This window comes from Ranitomeya imitator, chromosome 4 (genome assembly GCF_032444005.1).
Source record: "Ranitomeya imitator isolate aRanImi1 chromosome 4, aRanImi1.pri, whole genome shotgun sequence".
Classification (NCBI taxonomy): Eukaryota; Metazoa; Chordata; class Amphibia; order Anura; family Dendrobatidae; genus Ranitomeya; species Ranitomeya imitator.
In genome coordinates this window covers 533317953-533338753 of record NC_091285.1, presented here as the reverse complement: position 1 = coordinate 533338753, position 20801 = coordinate 533317953, and the positions used below count along the sequence as shown (strand labels likewise).

Sequence of the window (20801 nt, the reverse complement as noted above, 5' to 3'; positions counted from 1 at the left end):
GTTTCTTAAATCATATTATTCTGCAGTTTACTGAAAACGGAATGATGTCTACAAATGAAAGAACACAGTACCTACAGTCAAGTATGGTGGAGGTTCAAAGATGTCTTTGGGTTGTTAATCTGCCTCTGGCACTTGGTGCCGTGACTATGTGTAAGGCTAGTTTCACATTTGCGTTAAAAAACGCAGCGTTTTTATTGCAAACGCAGGTGCAAAATACGCATGTAAGCGCGTGCAAATGCTGCGTTTTTTAGACGCATGCGTTTTTGCATGTGGTAAAAAAACGCGGCGTTTTGATGCGTTTACATGCGTTTTTTCCTGCGTTTGCGTTTTTGAAACGCATGATGAGAAGTGTGTGACAGCTGCCAATCATCAAAATCAACTAGAAAACCCACTATAAACAGAAATAGTTAGGGTTAGGGTTAGGATCCCTAGGGTTAGGGTTAGAATCCCTAGTAACCCTAGGGATCCTAACCCTAACCCTAGGGATCCTAACCCTAACCCTAGGGATCCTAACCCTTAGGGTTAGGGTTTGGATCCCTAGGGTTAGGGTTAGGATCCCTAGGGTTACTAGGGGTCCTAACCCTAACCCTAGGGTTAGCGTTAGGATCCCTAGGGTTAGGGTTGGGGGATGGCTTATTAGTGTGTGTTCTTGTGTTTTTCTATTGAAACGCATGCATTTACATAGACAGCAATACGTTTTTTTGCCGCAAAAAAACGCCGCTAGAAATTACTACAGGTTGCATTTCCGCAACAAAACGCAAGCATAGAAACGACGCATGCGTCGTCAAAACGCGGCAAAACGCATGCAAAAAAACGCATGCGTTTTTAATGTTAAGTATAGAAAAAAAACATGCGTTTTTTTGCGCTAAAATGCAGCGGCAAAAAACGCAAATGTGAAACCAGCCTAAGGCATTTTTAAATCCTAAGATTACCAAAGGATTGTGGGTCGCATTGTAGTGCTCAGTGTCAGAAAACTGAGTTTGTGTCCTAGGTCATGGTCTTTCAGGAGGACAGTGACTCCAAACATACTTCAAGAATCACTCAGAAATGGATGGAAACAAAGCACTGGAGAGTTTTGAAGTGGCCAGCAATGAGCTCTCATCTAAATCCCATTGAACACCTGTGAAGAGATCTTCAAATATGTGAGACTTAAGCAGTTTGCAAAAGAAGAGTGGTCCAAAATCCCAGTTGAGAGGTGCTTGATGATGGTTAAAGGAAATGATTGATTGCAATTATTTATTCCAAAGGGTGTACAGCCAAATATTAAGCTGAGGGTGCCAACAATTTTGTCCAGCCCATTTTGGGGGTTTTGTGTAAAATTATGTAAATTTTTCCTTTTCTTCTCTAATTTGTGTTGTTTCAATTCACACACAAATGAAATAAATATGTATATAACAAAACATGTGTAATTGCAATAATTTTCTGGGAGAAATACTTCATTTTCTGGAACAGTTATGACTGTAGTATTATGCCTTACTATTGTAGATTCTTTGTTGGGTAAAGAGAATGGGGCATCAGACTGCGCTGCTCGCCTGTCAGAATGATGTACCAGTGGAGTCCAAGTAGATGCAATAGAGAAATAGATTTTATTTCTACGCGGTTCGTGGTGATCAAACCACTTCCTCGTGATCACCACGAAACGCATAGAAGTCTATTTCTCTATTGCATCTACTTGGACTCTACTGGTACATCATTCTGACAGGCGAGCAGCGCAGTGTGATGCCCCATTCTCTTTACCCAACACAGAATCATCGCTCCGGGGCTTACAGCAGCCAGCAATGCTAAGCACAGTGGTTGTGTCTCACACAACCACAATAGGTGAGTGAATTATCTCTCATGAACATTCCTTTTATTTTTGATTAGACCCTATGTGCTCTCTATATTCCTTCTAGCTATCTGTTACTATTGTAGATAAAATGGTAAGGAAAATCCAAGTAATATACAGTAATATACGGTAAGTCTTCTGGCTGGTTTCTATTGGACAGTTGTCGTTCTTTTTAAAACAAGGTCTAGTGTGTATGGATGCCACACACCTTGGATAGCTGCCAGCCGGATGCTTGTTCAGCCGACAGCTGTTCCTTTCTATAAAAAGAGATAAGACTCAGCTTATCTACTATATAAAGCTGAATGTGTATGTGTGTGTGTGTGTGTATGTGTGTATGTCCGGGATTGGCATCTACACCGTCGCAGCTACAGCCACAAAATTTAGCACAATCACACGTCTGGACCCCGAGAGCGTCATAGGCTATATTGTGAGGCTAAATTTTAACCCCGCGCATTCCAATTCACCAAACAATTTTGCCCCTATCTACATAATGGAGAAAAAAGTGAAAGGAAAAGTGTTGGAGGCGTCGCAGCTACAGCAACAAAATTTTGCACAGTCACACGTCTGGACCCTGAGAGCGTCATAGGCTATGTTGTGAGGTGAAATTTTAACCCCGCGCTTTCCAATTCACCAAACAATTTTGCCCCTATCTACATAATGGGGAAAAAGTGAAATGAAAGGTGTTGGAGGCGTCGCAGCTACAGCCACAAAATTTTGCACAGTCACACGTCTGGACCCTGAGAGCGTCATAGGCTATGTTGTGAGGTGAAATTTTAACCCCGCGCTTTCCAATTCACCAAACAATTTTGCCCCTATCTACATAATGGGGAAAAAGTGAAATGAAAAGTGTTGGAGGCGTCGCAGCTACAGCCACAAAATTTTGCACAGTCACACGTCTGGACCCTGAGAGCGTCATAGGCTATGTTGTGAGGTGAAATTTTAACTCCGCGCTTTCCAATTCACCAAACTATTTTTCCCCTATCTACATAATGGGGAAAAGTGAAAGGAAAAGTGTTGGAGGCAAATTGACAGCTGCCAGATGTGAACAAGGGGGACTTAAAGAATGAGAGCGATGGCGCCAAAGAGTATATACCGTACAGTTGCTAAGGTGGGGCCCCGACATGAGATACTCACCACACATGGGGATATGGACACACACACAAAATGCGCCACACACTACCACGTGCTTGAACACATATACCACCCTCAGCACACATTTCACCACACATACACCAACCTCGCCACATAAAAGTCGAAACACAAAAGTCGCCGCTCAAAACTCGCCACGCGCAAAACTTGACACATGCAAAAACTAGGCTCACGCAAAACTCGCCACAAGTGCAAAACTCACCTCATGGAAAACTCGCCACAGGCAAAACTTGCACACGCGGAAAAATTGCCACATTCACAAAATTTGCAACACATGCAAAAGTTGCCTCACACAAAACTTGCACATACTCAAAAGGCACCAGACATAAAACTCACCACGCGCAAAACTCGCCATGCGCAAAACTTGCTGCACACAACTTGCTACACTAACCTGTCACATGCAACTCGACACACAAAAAGTTGCTACACGCATGTTGCCACACAAAACTCAACACACACAACTTGACAAACGAAACTCGCCCTAAAACACACACAAGTCTGGAATTATCCTTCAAAAATAAAAATCTGATTAATAAGCAGACAAACTACAAGAGCAACAAATGTACCATATAGGAAATACAGCAGCTGTCAGTCACATGACCTGTCTATTATGTGTATGTGTGAGCTAATATATACTGCCAGGGGGAGGGCTTCCTGTTGGCTGGGGATTTATCAGGCTGCCAATTTATCTTACAAATACTGAGGTAAAAATACTGAGCAAATAACGTGTTAACGAGGTCTAATACAGGAGATCACACAGGTATATACTATATACAGGGGAGATGACACACAGATATATACTATATACAGGAGAGATGACACAGGTATATACTATATAGAGGAGGAGATGACATACAGGTACATACTATATACAGGAGGAGATGACATACAGGTATATACTATATACAGGAGGAGATGACACACAGGTATATACTATATACAGGAGCAGATTACCTACAGGTATATACTATATACAGGAGGAGATGACATACAGGTATATGCTATATATAGAAGATGACATACAGGTATATACTATATACAGGGGAGATGACACACAGATATATACTATATACAGGGGAGATGACACACAGGTATATACTATATACAGGAGGAGATGACATACAGGTATATACTATATATAGAAGGAGATTACATACAGGTATATACTATATATAGGAGGAGATGACATACAGGTATATACTATATATAGGAGGAGATGACATACAGGTATATACTATATATAGGACGAGATGACATACAGGTACAGTGGGGCAAAAAAGTATTTAGTCAGTCAGCAATAGTGCAAGTTCCACCACTTAAAAAGATGAGAGGCGTCTGTAATTTACATCATAGGTAGACCTCAACTATGGGAGACAAACTGAGAAAAAAAAATCCAGAAAATCACATTGTCTGTTTTTATAACATTTTATTTGCATATTATGGTGGAAAATAAGTATTTGGTCAGAAACAAAATTTCATCTCAATACTTTGTAATATATCCTTTGTTGGCAATGACAGAGGTCAAACGTTTTCTGTAAGTCTTCACAAGGTTGCCACACACTGTTGTTGGTATGTTGGCCCATTCCTCCATGCAGATCTCCTCTAGAGCAGTGATGTTTTTGGCTTTTCGCTTGGCAACACGGACTTTCAACTCCCTCCAAAGGTTTTCTATAGGGTTGAGATCTGGAGACTGGCTAGGCCACTCCAGGACCTTGAAATGCTTCTTACGAAGCCACTCCTTCATTGCCCTGGCGGTGTGCTTTGGATCATTGTCATGTTGAAAGACCCAGCCACGTTTCATCTTCAATGCCCTTGCTGATGGAAGGAGGTTTGCACTCAAAATCTCACGATACATGGCCCCATTCATTCTTTCATGTACCCGGATCAGTCGTCCTGGCCCCTTTGCAGAGAAACAGCCCCAAAGCATGATGTTTCCACCACCATGCTTTACAGTAGGTATGGTGTTTGATGGATGCAACCCAGTATTCTTTTTCCTCCAAACACGACAAGTTGTGTTTCTACCAAACAGTTCCAGTTTGGTTTCATCAGACCATAGGACATTCTCCCAAAACTCCTCTGGATCATCCAAATGCTCTCTAGCAAACTTCAGACGGGCCCGGACATGTACTGGCTTAAGCAGTGGGACACGTCTGGCACTGCAGGATCTGAGTCCATGGTGGCGTAGTGTGTTACTTATGGTAGGCCTTGTTACATTGGTCCCAGCTCTCTGCAGTTCAATCACTAGGTCCCCCCGCGTGGTTCTGGGATTTTTGCTCACCGTTCTGGTGATCATTCTGACCCCACGGGGTGGGATTTTGCGTGGAGCCCCAGATCGAGGGAGATTATCAGTGGTCTTGTATGTCTTCCATTTTCTAATTATTGCTCCCACTGTTGATTTCTTCACTCCAAGCTGGTTGGCTATTGCAGATTCAGTCTTCCCAGCCTGGTGCAGGGCTACAATTTTGTTTCTGGTGTCCTTCGACAGCTCTTTGGTCTTCACCATAGTGGAGTTTGGAGTCAGACTGTTTGAGGGTGTGCACAGGTGTCTTTTTATACTGATAACAAGTTTAAACAGGTGCCATTACTACAGGTAATGAGTGGAGGAAAGAGGAGACTCTTAAAGAAGAAGTTACAGGTCTGTGAGAGCCAGAAATCTTGATTGTTTGTTTCTGACCAAATACTTATTTTCCACCATAATATGCAAATAAAATGATAAAAAAACAGACAATGTGATTTTCTGGAATTTTTTTTCTCAGTTTGTCTCCCATAGTTGAGGTCTACCTATGATGTAAATTACAGACGCCTCTCATCTTTTTAAGTGGTGGAACTTGCACTATTGCTGACTGACTAAATACTTTTTTGCCCCACTGTATATACTATATACAGGGGAGATGACACACAGCAGGTATATACTATATACAGGGGAGATGACATACAGGTATATACTATATACAGGAGATGACATACAGGTGTATACTATATATAACGGAGATGACAAACATGTATATACTGAGGTGAAAATGAGAGGTGTGAGGTGAAAATGAAAAGGTGTGAGTGCAAAATGAGAGGAGTGAGGGAAAATAGTGGAGTGATCGGAAAATGACAGATGTGAGGTCGAAATGACAAGTGTTAGGGGGGAATGAGAGGAGTGAGGGAGAAAATGAGAGGTGTGAGGGAGAAAATGAGAGATGTGAGGGGGAAAATTGAAGATGTGATTGGGAAAATGAGAGGCGTGATGGGAAAATAAGAGAAGTGACGTGCTATAACTAACCACAGATATTTACTATGCCCAGGCAACGCCGGGCTCTTCAGCTAGTTATGAATAAAAAGAGAGTACCAGAGTAATATGTAATTATACCTGACACCTCTTCAGGTTCCTCTCAGCTTCAGCTTCCATGTCACAGGCAGACAGGTTGCAATATTGTTGCAATACAGCAGAGCTGTGAGAGCTACAGCAAATGTGCTTCTAAGAAGACAAAGTTGAGTTCTAACTTGTTTCACACTGGTAACGCCGCCCTTTCATTTATAATCAGCTCTGGTGGCAGATTTCCCCCCATGGCTGTTAACATGTTAAATGCCGCTGTCAGTTTCTGACAATAGCATTTAGCATGATCGTGCCAGAAGCGCGTCATTAGCAGCGCCCGTGTCTCGTGATCGTGGGTCTGCAGGAGACCCCTGTGATTGTCATTGCCGGATTGCTATGAGAGCCGGCCAGAGGAGCATTTGAGCTACACATAGCAGGGCTGAAGCCATGCTATGCGTAGTACAGGCGATCGCATGATCGCAGCTTCTAGTCGCCCATGGAGACTATTGAAGCTAGTAAAAAAAAAAAAAAACAATATTTCAAAAATATAAAAGTTCAAATCACCTCCTGCTTGCCCCATTAAAAATAAAACAATTGAAAAAAAATACACGTATTCGGTATTGGTATATGAGTTAATCTGATCAGTAAACGGCGTAAGGCTAGGGTCACACTGCGTTATGGCGGTACGTTTAACGGACTACGTTACACCGCGGCATAACGCAGTGCAACGTATTCCGTTAACGCCGCCATTACTGTCTATGGCGAACGCATCGCTAGCGCACGCCCACATTGGGCGTGCGCTAGCGTTGTGCCGTCATTTGAGTGACGGAGCGTTCGCGGTCCGTTCCTCGCTAGCGCAGATCGGGGATCTGCGCTAGCGGGATCGGCTAACGCGATCCCATTTGGGACATTGCGTTAGCGCAGCCCGTAGCGCTATGCGCTAAACGGACTGCCCTAACGCAATGTGACCCTAGCCTAACGAGAAAAGAAATCAAGAAGCCAGAATAACGTTTTTTGGTTGCCACGCCATTGCAATGAAATGCAATAATGGGCGATCAAAACATCATATCTACCCCAAAATTGTATGAATAAAAACGTCAGCTCAGGACGCAAAAAATAAGCCCTCACCCAGCCGCAGATCACAAAACGTGGAGACGCTACAGGTCTCGGGAAATGGCACAATTTTTTTTTTTTTTTACAAACTTTGGATTTTTTTCGCCACTCGTGACGATGATGATATGGAGAATCATAGTGGCAGGTCAGTTTTAGCATTTAGTGAACATGGTAAAAAAAAAAAAATTTGTGGAATTCCACTTTTTTTTGCAATTTCACCGCACTTTTAATTTTTTTTCCCATATTCCAGTACACTTTATGGTAAAACGAATATTGTCGTTCAAAAGTACAACTTATCCTTCAAAAAACAAGCCCTCACAGGGCCATATTGACGGAACAATAAAAAGCGAAAATTCAAAAATAGAAAAACCCAAGATGGTGAAAGGGTTAAAATTCACTCGGCTCACTCATCCTCTAATCTCAGCCATTTCTGCAGTTCAAAATTATTGAATTAATGATAGCAAAAAAGGGCAGCAGTGTTTACTTACCCAGGACTGAGAACTAATGCACTCTCTCAGGATGCGGCAAACCCATGTAGTAAAGATGGTGGCAACACAGATGCAAAATACTGAATTTTTGGAGGATTTTTATTCCTCTTTTTGTGGCTTTGCTTTTAAGTTTACTGTTAGGACTCTCAAGTGTGAGGCCCCTTGACGCGGATTGCGAGCTTATACCTTGGTCAACACATGGACCAATACCTCATAAATTATGTATGTATCTATTTTTTGAACTTCATTTTTTAGGGTGCAGCCAGGCCCAGCATTTTTGGCCTTGTAAACTAGGGTTTCAGTTCTCATGGGATTCCCTTAGATAGTGCTTGGCAGCCTGTAATAAGCCGTAAAACATATACTCTGCATTACCTGTGTGTGACCAATGCCCTATACAAACCGCTTTTTTGCAATCACCCACTGCATGAATTGGTAGGTTGTGATTGGTTGTCTCATCAGTACTTTGCGTCTGTGTTGCCAAGATCTTTACTATATGGATTTCATGCATCCTAATACAAGAAGAAATAAGAAATTAAATGTATTTGCCATTGACGTGCCCTTACAAGTCAGATCTATCAAAATATATAATTATTTAAATCATACATTAAATGCCAAAGTAAATAAAAAGAAAATCGAAATGCAAGATTTACATTTCCCAAAAAATTGTAATAAGTCATGAAAAAAATCATAAATTGTATAAATACAGTGTGTCCATTAGGTGAGCAAAAAAAACTCTCACAACCATCAACGGAAAAATAAAAAATAAAAGTTTTGGACCTCAGATAATGACACCTGTCATGGCTTTTTTTTGTCCTCATTTCATCGCTCATTGATTTTTATTTATTTATTTTTTACTATTTTTAGTTGTTATACAATAAAATAAATGGTTTCATTCAAAGTGACAACATATCCTGCAAAACAACAAGCCGGCATACATATGGCTTTAAAAAAAAGTTATGACTCTTGGAAGAAGGGGTGGAAAAATGGAAAATTGTCCAGTTGTAAAGAAATTAAGTGCATTCTGGTTGTGTTTGGAGGGACACCGTGAGATGTCATTAGTTAACACATGACCTTGCAGCAATGAGGGCCTGGGTCCAAAACTTCTCAGGGCCGACAACTGACTACAGTCTGTATTCTCCTCGTGTATGAGTTCGTATAAGGTACATCCTGATTTGCTTTCTATGAAAATGGTCCTTCTGTGTGTATGTATGTATGTATGTGTCAAATAGAGAAAAATTATTAGATTATGATCCTTATTGGGGGGAACGACACAAATGATGGCGGTTTCTGGATCATGGCATATCCGATAAGCTACAATAAATAAATTATATATCAATATATTATGATGCCAGTATTTTATTCATCTTGTGTGTAATATATTGCAATAGCTGAGTTGATAAGCTTTCTTTTTTTGCTAGGTTCTCCTATTCCACCGCAGCGGTATGGTAAAGCTACTAGATACTGCAGAACGGCAACCAGTTTGCCAGCTTAGTCTCCCGTCACCCTATAAAGTAGCATTTCCCTGGCAACCAGTATATGCTCTTGATGCAGAGACCCACTGTCTTTTTCTCAAAGGTAGGTAATAATATCTAACATTGCACAGCTCAAACCTTTAGTACTAACGTTCAATTTCACTAGGACTTTCTTGTATTTTTTTCCAGTTACACGAAATGCATTTAATTTATTATGACTTTAACTATAGATCTGGCAACTGGCATATTACATTGTTTTACTTAATTTAAAAACTCAGTTTCAAGCCCGGTTCATAGTATAGAGAATATTAAACCTAAAATATCTAGTGTCACGTTCAGAATGACTTCTTATTGTACTCTGTGTAATGCATTTGGTCTGTAAAAAAAATACAATGAAACATTTTGAGCTTCTTTTCAAGATATCCTTAAGAGACTCGTCTTCAGTGCTTCACATGGTCTCTAGTCATTCTGCACAATCACAGTTACATATTACACTGTGTGCAGAATTATTAGGCAAGTTGTATTTTGATCACATGATACTTTTTATACATGTTGTCCTACTCCAAAATGTTCAGGCTTGAGAGCCAACTACCAATTAAGTTAATCAGGTGATGTGCATCTCTGTAATGAGAAGGAGTGTTGTCTAATGACATCAAACCCCTATCTAAGGTGCGCTTAATTATTAGGCAACTTCCTTTCCTTTGGCAAAATGGGTCAGAAGAGAGAGTTGACACTCTGAAAAGTCCAAAATTGTGAGATGTCTTGCAGAGGGATGCAGCAGTCTTGAAATTGCCAAACTTATGAAGCGTGATCACCGAACAATCAAGCGTTTCATGGCAAATAGCCAACAGGGTCGCAAGAAGCATGTTGGGCAAAAAGGCAAAATAACTGCCCATGAATTGAGGAAAATCAAGCGTGAAGCTGCCAAGATGCCATTTGCCACCAGTTTTGCCATATTTCAGAGCTGCAATGTTACTGGAGTATCAAAAAGCACAAGGTGTGCGATACTCAGGGACATGGCCAAGGTAAGGAAGGCTGAAAAACGACCACCTTTGAACAAGAAACATAAGATAAAACGTCAAGACTAGGCCAAGAAATATCTTAAGACTGACTTTTCAAAGGTTTTATGGACTGATGAAATGAGATTGACTCTTGGTGGGCCAGATGGATGAGCCAGAGGCTGGATCAGTAAAGGGCAGAGCTCCACTCCAACTCAGACGCCATCAAGGTGGAGGTGGGGTACTGGTATGGGCTGGTATCATCAAAGATGAGCTTGTGGGACCTTTTCAGGTTGAGGATGGAGTGAAGCTCAACTCCCAGACCTACTGCGTTTCTGGAAGACAACTTCTTCAAACAGTGGTACAGGAAGAAGTCAGTGTCGTTCAAGAAAAACATGATTTTCATACAGGACAATGCTCCATCACATGCCTCCAACTACTCCACAGCGTAGCTGGCCAGTAAAGGTCTCAAAGAAGAAAAAATAATGACATGGCCCCCTTGTTAACCTGATCTGAACCCCATAGAGAACCTGTGGTACCTCATAAAATGTGAGATCTACAGGGAGGGAAAACAGTCCACCTCTCGGAACAGTGTCTGGGAGGCTGTGGTGGCTGCTGCACGCAATGTTGATCGAAAACAGATCAAGCCACTGACAGAATCTATGGATGGAAGGCTGTTGAGTGTCATCATAAAGAAAGGTGGTTATGTTGGTTACTAATTTTTTTGTGTTTTGTTTTTACATGTCAGAAATGTTTATTTCTAAATTTTGTGCAATTATATTGGTTTACCTGGTGAAAATGAACAAGTGAGATGAGAATATATTTGGTTTTTATTAAGTTGCCTAATAATTCTGCACAGTAAGGCTGGGATCACACATACGCGAGATACGGCCGAGTCTCGCAGGTGAAAACCCAGCTCTGGCGCCGGCACTCCGGAGCAGAGCGTGCAGCTGCACAGCAATACATGGAGCCGCACGCTCCGCTCCGGAGTGCTGGCGCCAGAGCTGGGTTTTCACCTGCGAGACTCGGCCGTATCACGCGTATGTGTGATCCCGGCCTAATAGTTACCTGCACAAGCAGATATGCTCCTAAGATAGCCAAATCTAAAAAAAAAAAACTCTCCAACTTCCAAAAATATTAAGCTTTGATATTTATGAGTCTTTTGGGTTGATTGAGAACATAGTTGTTGATCAATAATAAAAATAATCCTCTAAAATACAACTTGCCTAATAATTCTGAACCCAGTGTATTTTAAGTACAGAGCAGTTCACTCTGGATGGATTCCGTAAGGAAAGATTGCATTTTCAACAAATTGTCATTTTACTGAAATTGACTTTTATATAGGTGTATGCAACACAATGACTGCTGATATACAGGCTAGTTTAATAAGTAGTGAATGGGGAAATAGTTCTAACGAGTGTCATCATTTCATTATTCATAAATGGTGAATATATGTTTTTGGTTTTTATTTGAACTTTCATAAAGGGGTTCAACAAGGATCTCATAAATATGGCTGCCATCACATATTTCAAACTGAAACCCGTTCTAGTCACGCGTCAGTAAAGGTTGCTGCCTCAAGAAACACTGCTCAAAGACCGTTGTGCTCACTGAATCAAGGAAAGCATTTTTTTCCCTTTAGCCATGTTCATTGGCTGAGTGAGCAGATCAGGTAAGTTGTTTACAATGCTGCTCCTTTAACCCCTTCCCGACCTTTGACGCAGCGTATGCGTCATGAAAACCTGTGCCATTCCGACCTGTGACGCAGCATATGCGTCATGGCCGGATTGGGCTCCTGCAGGTCGGGTGAAAGGGTTAACTGTAATTTCACCCGGCCTGCAGGGACAGGAGGAGTTGTACTTTAGCCAAGGGGGGGTGGCTTCACCCCCCCGTGGCTACGATCGCTCTGATTGGCTGTTGAAAGTGACGTTTCACTTTCACTTTCAATCAGAGCGATAGTAATATTTCACCAATGAAAATTGGTGAAATATTACAATCCAGCCATGGCCAATGCTGCAATAGCATCAGCCATGGCTGGAGATCATGATCTCCCCCCCCCCCCCCACCGCCACCGATCTGCTTCCCTCCGTCCTCTGTCCTGTCATTTCCTGTCCTCCGCTCCCCTCCGTCCTCCTATCCGCTCCCCCCGCTGTCTGCACCCACCCCTGCTGTCCGATCCCCCCCAATCATACTTACTGACCTCCCGTGTGTCTCCCGGTGTCCATCCGGCTGCTGCATGGGCGCCGCCATCTTGGAAAATGGCGGGCGCATGCGCAGTGCGCCCGAGGAATCTGCCGGCCGGCAGATTCGTTACAAGTACATTTTGATCGCTGTAATAGGTTCTATAACAGCGATCAAAATAAAAAAATAATAAACAACCCCCCCGCTTTATCACCCCCATAGGTAGGGACAAAAATAAAATAAAGATTTTTTTTTTCTTTGCCGGGTTAGGGTTAGGGTTGGTTCACACTGCGTCTAAGCAGTCCGTTAGACGGACTACGTTACACCACGACATAAACGCAGTGTAACGTAGTCCGTTATGGCCGCCATTGACAGCAATGTCGGACGCATCACTAGCGCACGCCCACAATGGGTGTACGCTAGGGATGTGCCGTCATTGAGTGACGGACCCGAAGACACGGGCTGCAGCGTTTCCGGGTCCATCACTGCTAGCGCAGATAGAGCTAGCAGATGCTCTATCTGCGCTAGCGCGATGCAAACGTCGGCACTTGCGCTAGCAGCAGCCCGTTAGCGTATGTGCTGAACGGGCTGCTGCTAGCGCAATGTGAACCTGGCCTTAGGGTTAGGGTTTGGGTTACGGCTAGATTTAGGGTTAGAACTAGGGTTAGGGTTAGAATTAGGCTTTGTGCACAAGGTGCGGATTTGGCTGCGGATCTGCAGCAGATTTGGCTGCAGATCCGCAGCGGATTGGCCGCTGCGGATTCGTAGCAGTTTTCCATCAGGTTTACAGTACCATGTAAACCTATGGAAAACCAAATCCGCTGTGCCCATGGTGCGGAAAATACCGCACGGAAACGCTGTGTTGTATTTTCCGCAGCATGTCAATTCTTTGTGCGGATTCCGCAGCGGTTTACCCCTGTTCCTCAATAGGAATCCACAGGTGAAATCCACACAAAAAACACTGGAAATCCCCGGTAAATCCACAGGTAAAATGCAGTGCCTTTTACCTGTGGATTTTTCAAAAATGGTGCGGAAAAATCTCACACGAATCCGCACCGTGGGCACATAGCCTTAGGGTTAGGGTTGGAATTAGGGCTAGGGTTGGAAATAGGGTTAAGATTAGGCTGTGGTTAGGGTTAGGGTTAGGGGTGTGTTGGGGTTAGGGTTGTGATTAGGGTTATGGCTAGAGTTGGGATTAGGGTTAGGAGTGTGTTGGGGTTAGGGTTGGATTTAGAATTGAGGGGTTTCCACTGTTTAGGCACATCAGGGGTCTCCAAACGCAACATGGCGCCACCATTGATTCCAGTCAATCTTGCATTCAAAAAGTCAAATGGTGCTCCCTCCCTTCCGAGCCCCGACGTGCACCCAAACAGTGGTTTACCCCCACATATGGGGTACCAGCATACTCACGACAAACTGGGCAACAATTATTGGGGTCCAATTTCTCCTGTTACCCTTGTGAAAATAAAAAATTGCTTGCTAAAACATCATTTTTGAGAAAAGAAACATGATTTTTTTATTTTCATGGCTGTGCGTTGTAAACTTCTGTGAAGCACTTGGGGGTTCAAAGTGCTCACCACATATCTAGATAAGTTCCTTGGGGGGTCTAATTTCCGAATAGGGGTCACTTGTGGGGGGTTTCTACTGTTTAGGCACATCAGGGGCTCTGCAAACGCAACGTGATGCCCGCAGACCATTCCATCAAAGTCTGCATTTCAAAAGTCACTGCTTCCCTTCCAAGCCCCGACGTGTGCCCAAACAGTGGTTCCCCCCCACATATGGGGTATCAGCATACTCAGGACAAACTGGACAACAACTTTTCGGGTCCAATTTCTCCTGTTACTCTTGTGAAAATAAAAAATTGTGGGCTAAAAAATAATTTTTGAGGAAAGAAAAATGATTTTTTATTTTCACGGCTCTGCGTTATAAACTTCTGTGAAGCACTTGAGGGTTTAAAGTGGTCATCACACATCTAGTTTAGTTCCTTGGGAGGTCTAGTTTCCAAAATGGGGTCACATGTGGGGAAGCTCCAATGTTTAGGCACACAGGGGCTCTCCAAACGCAACATGGTGTCAGCAAACGATTGGAGCAAATTTTTCATTCAAAAAGTCAAATGGCGCTCCTTCCCTTCTGAGCCCTACCGTGTGCCCAAACAGTGGTTTACCCCCACATGTGAGGTATCAGTGTACTCAGGAGAAATTGCCCAACACATTTTCGGATCCATTTTATCCTGTTACCCATGTGAAAATGAAAAAATTGAGGCTAAAAGAAATTTTTTGTGAAAAAAAAGTACTTCTTCATTTTTACGGATCAATTTATGAAGCACCTGGCGGTTCAAAGTGCTCACTATGCATCTAGATTAGTTCCTTGGGGGGTCTAGTTTCCAAAATGGGGTCACATGTGGGGAAGCTTCAATGTTTAGGCACACAGGGGCTCTCCAAACGCGACATGGTGTCCGCTAAAGATTGGAGCCAATTTTTAATTGAAAAAGTCAAATGGCGCTCCTTCCCTTCCGAGCCCTGTCGTGCGCCCAGTGGTTCACCCCCACATATGGGGTATCGGTGTACTCAGGACAAATTTTACAATAACTTTTGGTGTCCAGTTTCTCTTTTTACCCTTGGGAAAATAAAAAAATTGTTGCTAAAACATCATTTTTGTGACTAAAAAGTTAAATGTTCATTTTTTCCTTCCATGTTGCTTCTGCTGCTGTGAAGCCCCTGAAGGGTTAATAAACTTCTTGAATGTGGTTTTGAGCACCTTGAGGGGTGCAGTTTTTAGAATGGTGTCACTTTTGGGTATTTTCAGCCATACAGACCCCTCAAACTGACTTCAAATGTGAGGTGGTCCTTAAAAAAAATGGTTTTGTAAATTTTGCTGTAAAAATGAGAAATCGCTGGTCAAATTTTAACCCTTATAACTTCCTAGCAAAAAAGAATTTTGGTTCCAAAATTGTGCTGATGTAAGGTAGACATGTGGGAAATGTTATTTATTAACTATTTTGTGTCACATAACTCTCTCGTTTAACAGAATAAAAATGAAAAATTTGAAAATTGCTAAATTTTCAAAATTTTAGCCAAATTTCCATTTTTTTCACAAATAAATGCAAAAATTATCGACCTAAATTATGAAGCGCAATATGTCACGAAAAAACATTCTCAGAACCGCTAGGATTCATTGAAGCGTTCCTGAGTTATTACCTCATAAAGGGACACTGGTCAGAATTACAAAAAACGGCCAGGTCTTTAAGGTCAAAATAGGATGGGTCATGAAGGGGTTAAGGCTACTTTCACATTTCCAAAATATAAAAACAACTAAGGGCGCTGCACAGAGGGTTATTCCTTAATTTTCCTTCTGCTGCAAATAAACGGACAAAATGTCCGGTATAAAGTGTAAAAAAAAACACAAGCAACTATATGTATATGTATATTTGCGCTGGAGGTACCAATCTAAAAAACAATTAGTAAAAAGGCTGTCTGCATAAGGTGATATTCCTCATACCATGTCCAAACGATTACCTTATTGGCATATTGTTTTCCTTCTATGCAGTCCAAACGATTAACAGGTGTTCACGTATATGTTCACGTTACTGCAATCTCCCAAATGTGTGCACAGCAGTAACTTTTCCAAAGATGTATGAGGAAAGGGTGTTAAACCTACTTAAAGGATAGTGCACATGTTTTACGAATATTACAAACTGTTCGGTGGCAGGATCATTATATAATTTGCACCCTTGATATCACCTCTCTATATACAGTTATCCAGCACCAGAAAGGGTGTGAAGCAGTTCAACATTTTTTAACTAAAGATGGAATTTTACCAGGTGACCAAATTTCTTTTATCATTGATTGTATAAATTTTATTCTTACCCACAACTATTTCTGTTTTGGGAAGGACTACTACTCCCAGCAGTGGGGCACTGCCATGGGTACCAGGTTTGCCCCTAGTTACGCCAACTTGTATGTCGGTAAGTGGGAGGAAGATAACATCTATAGGGATGGACTCCTACGGGCGAACCTGGTCCTATGGCAGCGTTTTATAGACGATATAGTTTTTATATGGTCAGGGGGGCCTGTTTTATTACTGGATTTTATTAATGAACTTAATAAAAATAATTATTTTTTAAATTTCACAGCGAATACTAGTAATAAAGAAATAAACTTTTTAGATTTGAGGATTTTTATAGAAAATAATGGGATTCAAACCACCACAAACCCACTGATTCAAATAATTATATCTCATTAAATAGTTGCCATTTACCCAGTTGGCTTTTGAACGTCCCCAAAAGCCAATTTATAAGAGCCCACAGAAATTGCTCCAAACCAGAGGATTTCAAGAAGGAGACAAATGTCCTGATAGAGAAGTTTAGCCAGAAAGGATATGACAAAGAGACTCTTATACGGGTTAAGGAACAAGTAGGGAAACAATCAAGAATGAAATTACTCAAACAGAAAGAGAAGAAAAGTAACAATATGGAAAATGAAGGGATACCGATCATAACTCCATACAATTCCAATAGTCATCTTTTGAAAAAAATTGTAAACATACATTGGAGTCTATTAAAGGAAGATAAAGTGATTGGAAACACATTAGCCGAATATCCCAGATTTGTGTATAGGAGGGCGAACAATTTAGGCAATATAATAGCCCCATCGGTTCGCAAACCTGTGTCATCCATATTGCCGTTTACATCAAAGGCCCAGTCTGGATTCTTTCCATGTAAAAAATGTTTACCGTGTAGGAAATTAAATACGAAAAAACAATTGAGTATTATTGCTAAAGATAATGAAGTAGAAATTAAGGACTTCATAACCTGCTCCACCCGAGGAGTAATTTATGGCATAAAATGCCCGTGTGGGAAATTATATATAGGCCGCACTATACGACCTATGAGCGTACGTATTGGGGAACATCTACGCAATATTAGTAAAAAGTTCGCGGGACACCCCCTATCACAACATTTTGAGGAATATCATGGGGGCTCAGTGGAGGATATTGTGGTTACTGGTATCAAAAAAGTGAAAAAGAACTGGCGGGGAGGGAATTTCATCCATCAGATGTCAAGAGAGGAGAGCAGGTAGATTTTTGAAATGAACACACTGATTCCAAACGGACTGAACAGCGAGATTGAACTCTTTGCCTTTAATAAATAGACCTAGCGCTTCCATCCACTATATGATATAAAAACACCTCTGTTATGCACCGAACCATCCCTAAAGAAGGAGTCTGCCGACTCCGAAACGCGTTGGATTGAGCTTTGTGGTCCTAGGTGCATTCCGTCAGCCGATCATGTGTATCATCACGTGCATGTGACGTCACGCGAGGTCCTGCAGCTTCACTGCACCTCGCCGGCAACTTGCTTGTAGAAGCGCGGTCTTACCGCTGAAGATCCGGGAGCATCGCCGGGAACTTGTCTGTAGAAGCGCGGTCTTACCGCTGAAGATCCGGGAGTATCGCCTGTGAGGTAAGGGGTGACTGTCACCGGCCGGGACAGGTTAAACACCCTTTCCTCACACATCTTTGGAAAAGTTACTGCTGTGCACACATTTGGGAGATTGCAGTAACGTGAACATATACGTGAACACCTGTTAATCGTTTGGACTGCATAGATGAAGGAAAACAATATGCCAATAAGGTAATCGTTTGGACATGGTATGAGGAATATCACCTTATGCAGACAGCCTTTTTACTAATTGTTTTTTAGATTTATTGGTACCTCCAGCGCAAATATACATATACATATAGTTACTTTCACATTTCCGTCGGTAGTCGCCCGTCATGAAGCGTCAGCACGACTTAACGACAGAAGATTTTTCTTTGACATTTCCGTCTGTATTCTGGGTGAGGAAAGAGAGTGAGAGCGAGATTTCCTGCTGGGCATGCACAGTCTGAAACACTGGATACAACGTACAGAAAAACGTTCCGGGCCGTCACATTCCACAGGATCCAGTGCACGACGGACGAAACGTGTGTCCATCCGTCGCTAATACAAGTCTATGGGAAAATGCAGGATCCTGCAAATTTTGACGTATTGCGACGGCAGAGGAAAGACGGAAATGTGAAAGTAACCTAAAAATTGAGACGCATGTTTTGAGTGGTGTTTTTTCCGGTTGCAACCTGTAATGACCCGTGTAGTTGTAATGTGGCTGGAAGTATGCAAATTTCATATTTGACCACCTGCTCTTGTCTCCGACACCAGAGTATACTGACAGCATACGAAGTCCGGACAACCACTTTAACATAAATGGATTTTCCTATCTTGCACATATTTTTCATATCGACAGAATCTTACATAAATGTATAGTCAATGCTGATCGCACCAATAGGACACACATCTGTCTCGCGAACTAAGCGCTTCCGTATGCTGATTTTCATGAAGAGGTGGTCAAATTGAATAGGAATTCTGACCATCTCTTGGCTATGAAAGCTCCTCCTCCTCCCCCCTCTTCCTCTTAAAAAACACCAAACCACATCTTGTCATGTGCGAACTAATAATCAAATCATGAGTAGCAATAATGAGGAAATATTGCCCAGTGTCAGAGTGAGAAGAGAGAGAGAGAAAAAGAAAAAGGAACAGAGTATACGTTAATGAGAAATAAATCAACTTTTTTGAATTTACCAAATGGCTGAAATGAAACAAAGAGTGAGAAATTTAAAGGGGTCTGAATATTTTCCGTACACACTGCAATAAAAAAAAAATAAAAAATAAATATATATATATATATATATATATTAATGTAGAAGGAGAATCCTATCCTTATCACTCTCCAAGAAGCTATTGTATCTTACAATATTGATAATTTGATATATTGTGGTAGCTTATCCATTCACATATGTGAAAGGGTTAAAGGGAATCTGTCACTGCATTTGATCTAAACTATTAATAATGGCATAGAGGCTATAGACTGCTGAAAAAAGTCCTACCTGTCTTATATCAGGTAACTTGTTGCTGAGTAATCCTCTTTTATCATTTTATATAAATGACCTCTTCTGTTGTGAATTCCGCTCTTGGGCTCCCTCCGGTGGTTGTAAGTGGCACTTTTGTGAGTTCTGCTCTTGGGCTCCCTCTTGTGGTTTCTAGTGGTATGGCTGCTCCTTGGAGTTAGCTGTCATCAGCTGCCTCCACTTATCGTCTCTTCTGCTCTGCTATTTAGGCCTGGCTCTTTCCTTCAGCCAGTGCCATGTTGCTCCTAGACCACCGCATCATAACAGTAAAAGTGGCCGAAAATGAATTAAATGCATCTCAAAAGAAGGAAAAGAAAGTTCTGAACCATTTTTTTTTCTGTGCTCTAGTTTGTCTTTTTTTTCCTCTTGATATCTGGGTGGTTCAGGATATATGCTTTGGCATGGATGTTCAGGGTTTGTTTTCTCGTGTGGATCAACTTGCTGCAAGAGTACAGAGTATCCAGGACTATGTTGTCCAGACTCTGGCTTTAGAGCCTAGAATTCCTACTCCTGATTTGTTTTTTGGGGACAGATCCAAGTTTTTGAACTTTAAAAATAACTGCAGATTGTTTTTTGCTTTGAAACCCCGTTCTTCTGGTGATCCCATTCAGCAAGTAAAAATCATCATATCCTTGCTGCGTGGTGACCCTCAAGACTGGGCTTTTTCTCTTGAAACAGGGGATCCGGCATTATTGAATGTTGATGCATTTTTTCAAGCGCTCGGATTATTGTATGACGAACCTAATTCTGTGGATCATGCAGAAAAAACCCTGTTGGCCTTGTGTCAAGGTCAGGAAGTGGCAGAGTTGTACTGCCAGAAATTTAGAAAATGGTCAGTGCTCACTAAATGAGATGAAGAGGTTCTGGCTGCTATTTTCAGAAAAGGTCTTTCTGAAGCCCTTAAAGACGTTATGGTGGGCTTTCCTACACCTGTCGGTTTGAGCGAATCTATGTCTCTAGCCATTCAGATCGATCGGCGTCTGCGCGAGCGCAAAGCTGTGCACCATATGGCAGTATCCTCTGAGCAGAGTCCAGAACCTATGCAATGTGATAGGATTTTGACTAGAATAGAACGGCAGGAATTCAGACGTCAGAATAGGCTGTGTTTTTACTGTGGTGATTCTGCTCATGTTATCTCTGATTGCCCTAAGCATACTAAGAGAGTCGCTAGGTCTGTTACCATTAGTACTATACAGCCTAAATTTCTCTTATCTGTGACCCTGATTTGCTCATTGTCGTCCTTTTCTGTCATGGCATTTGTGGATTCAGGCGCTACCCTGAACTTAATGGACTTAGAATTCGCCAGGCGCTGTGGTTTTTCTTTGCAGCCTT

The 20801-nt window shown here is 41.9% G+C and overlaps 1 protein-coding gene across 2 annotated transcripts in view; it reads left to right on the top strand.

Annotated features, from left to right (window-relative positions):
- Positions 1 to 20801, top strand: part of WDR93 (WD repeat domain 93) — a 136106-nt gene that overhangs the window by 75257 nt on the left and 40048 nt on the right. For both annotated transcript variants that reach the window (XM_069766206.1, XM_069766207.1), the window contains exon 14: positions 9298 to 9454. In XM_069766206.1, coding sequence (XP_069622307.1) covers positions 9298 to 9454 — 157 coding nt within the window. The remainder of the gene's footprint in view (positions 1 to 9297; positions 9455 to 20801) is intronic.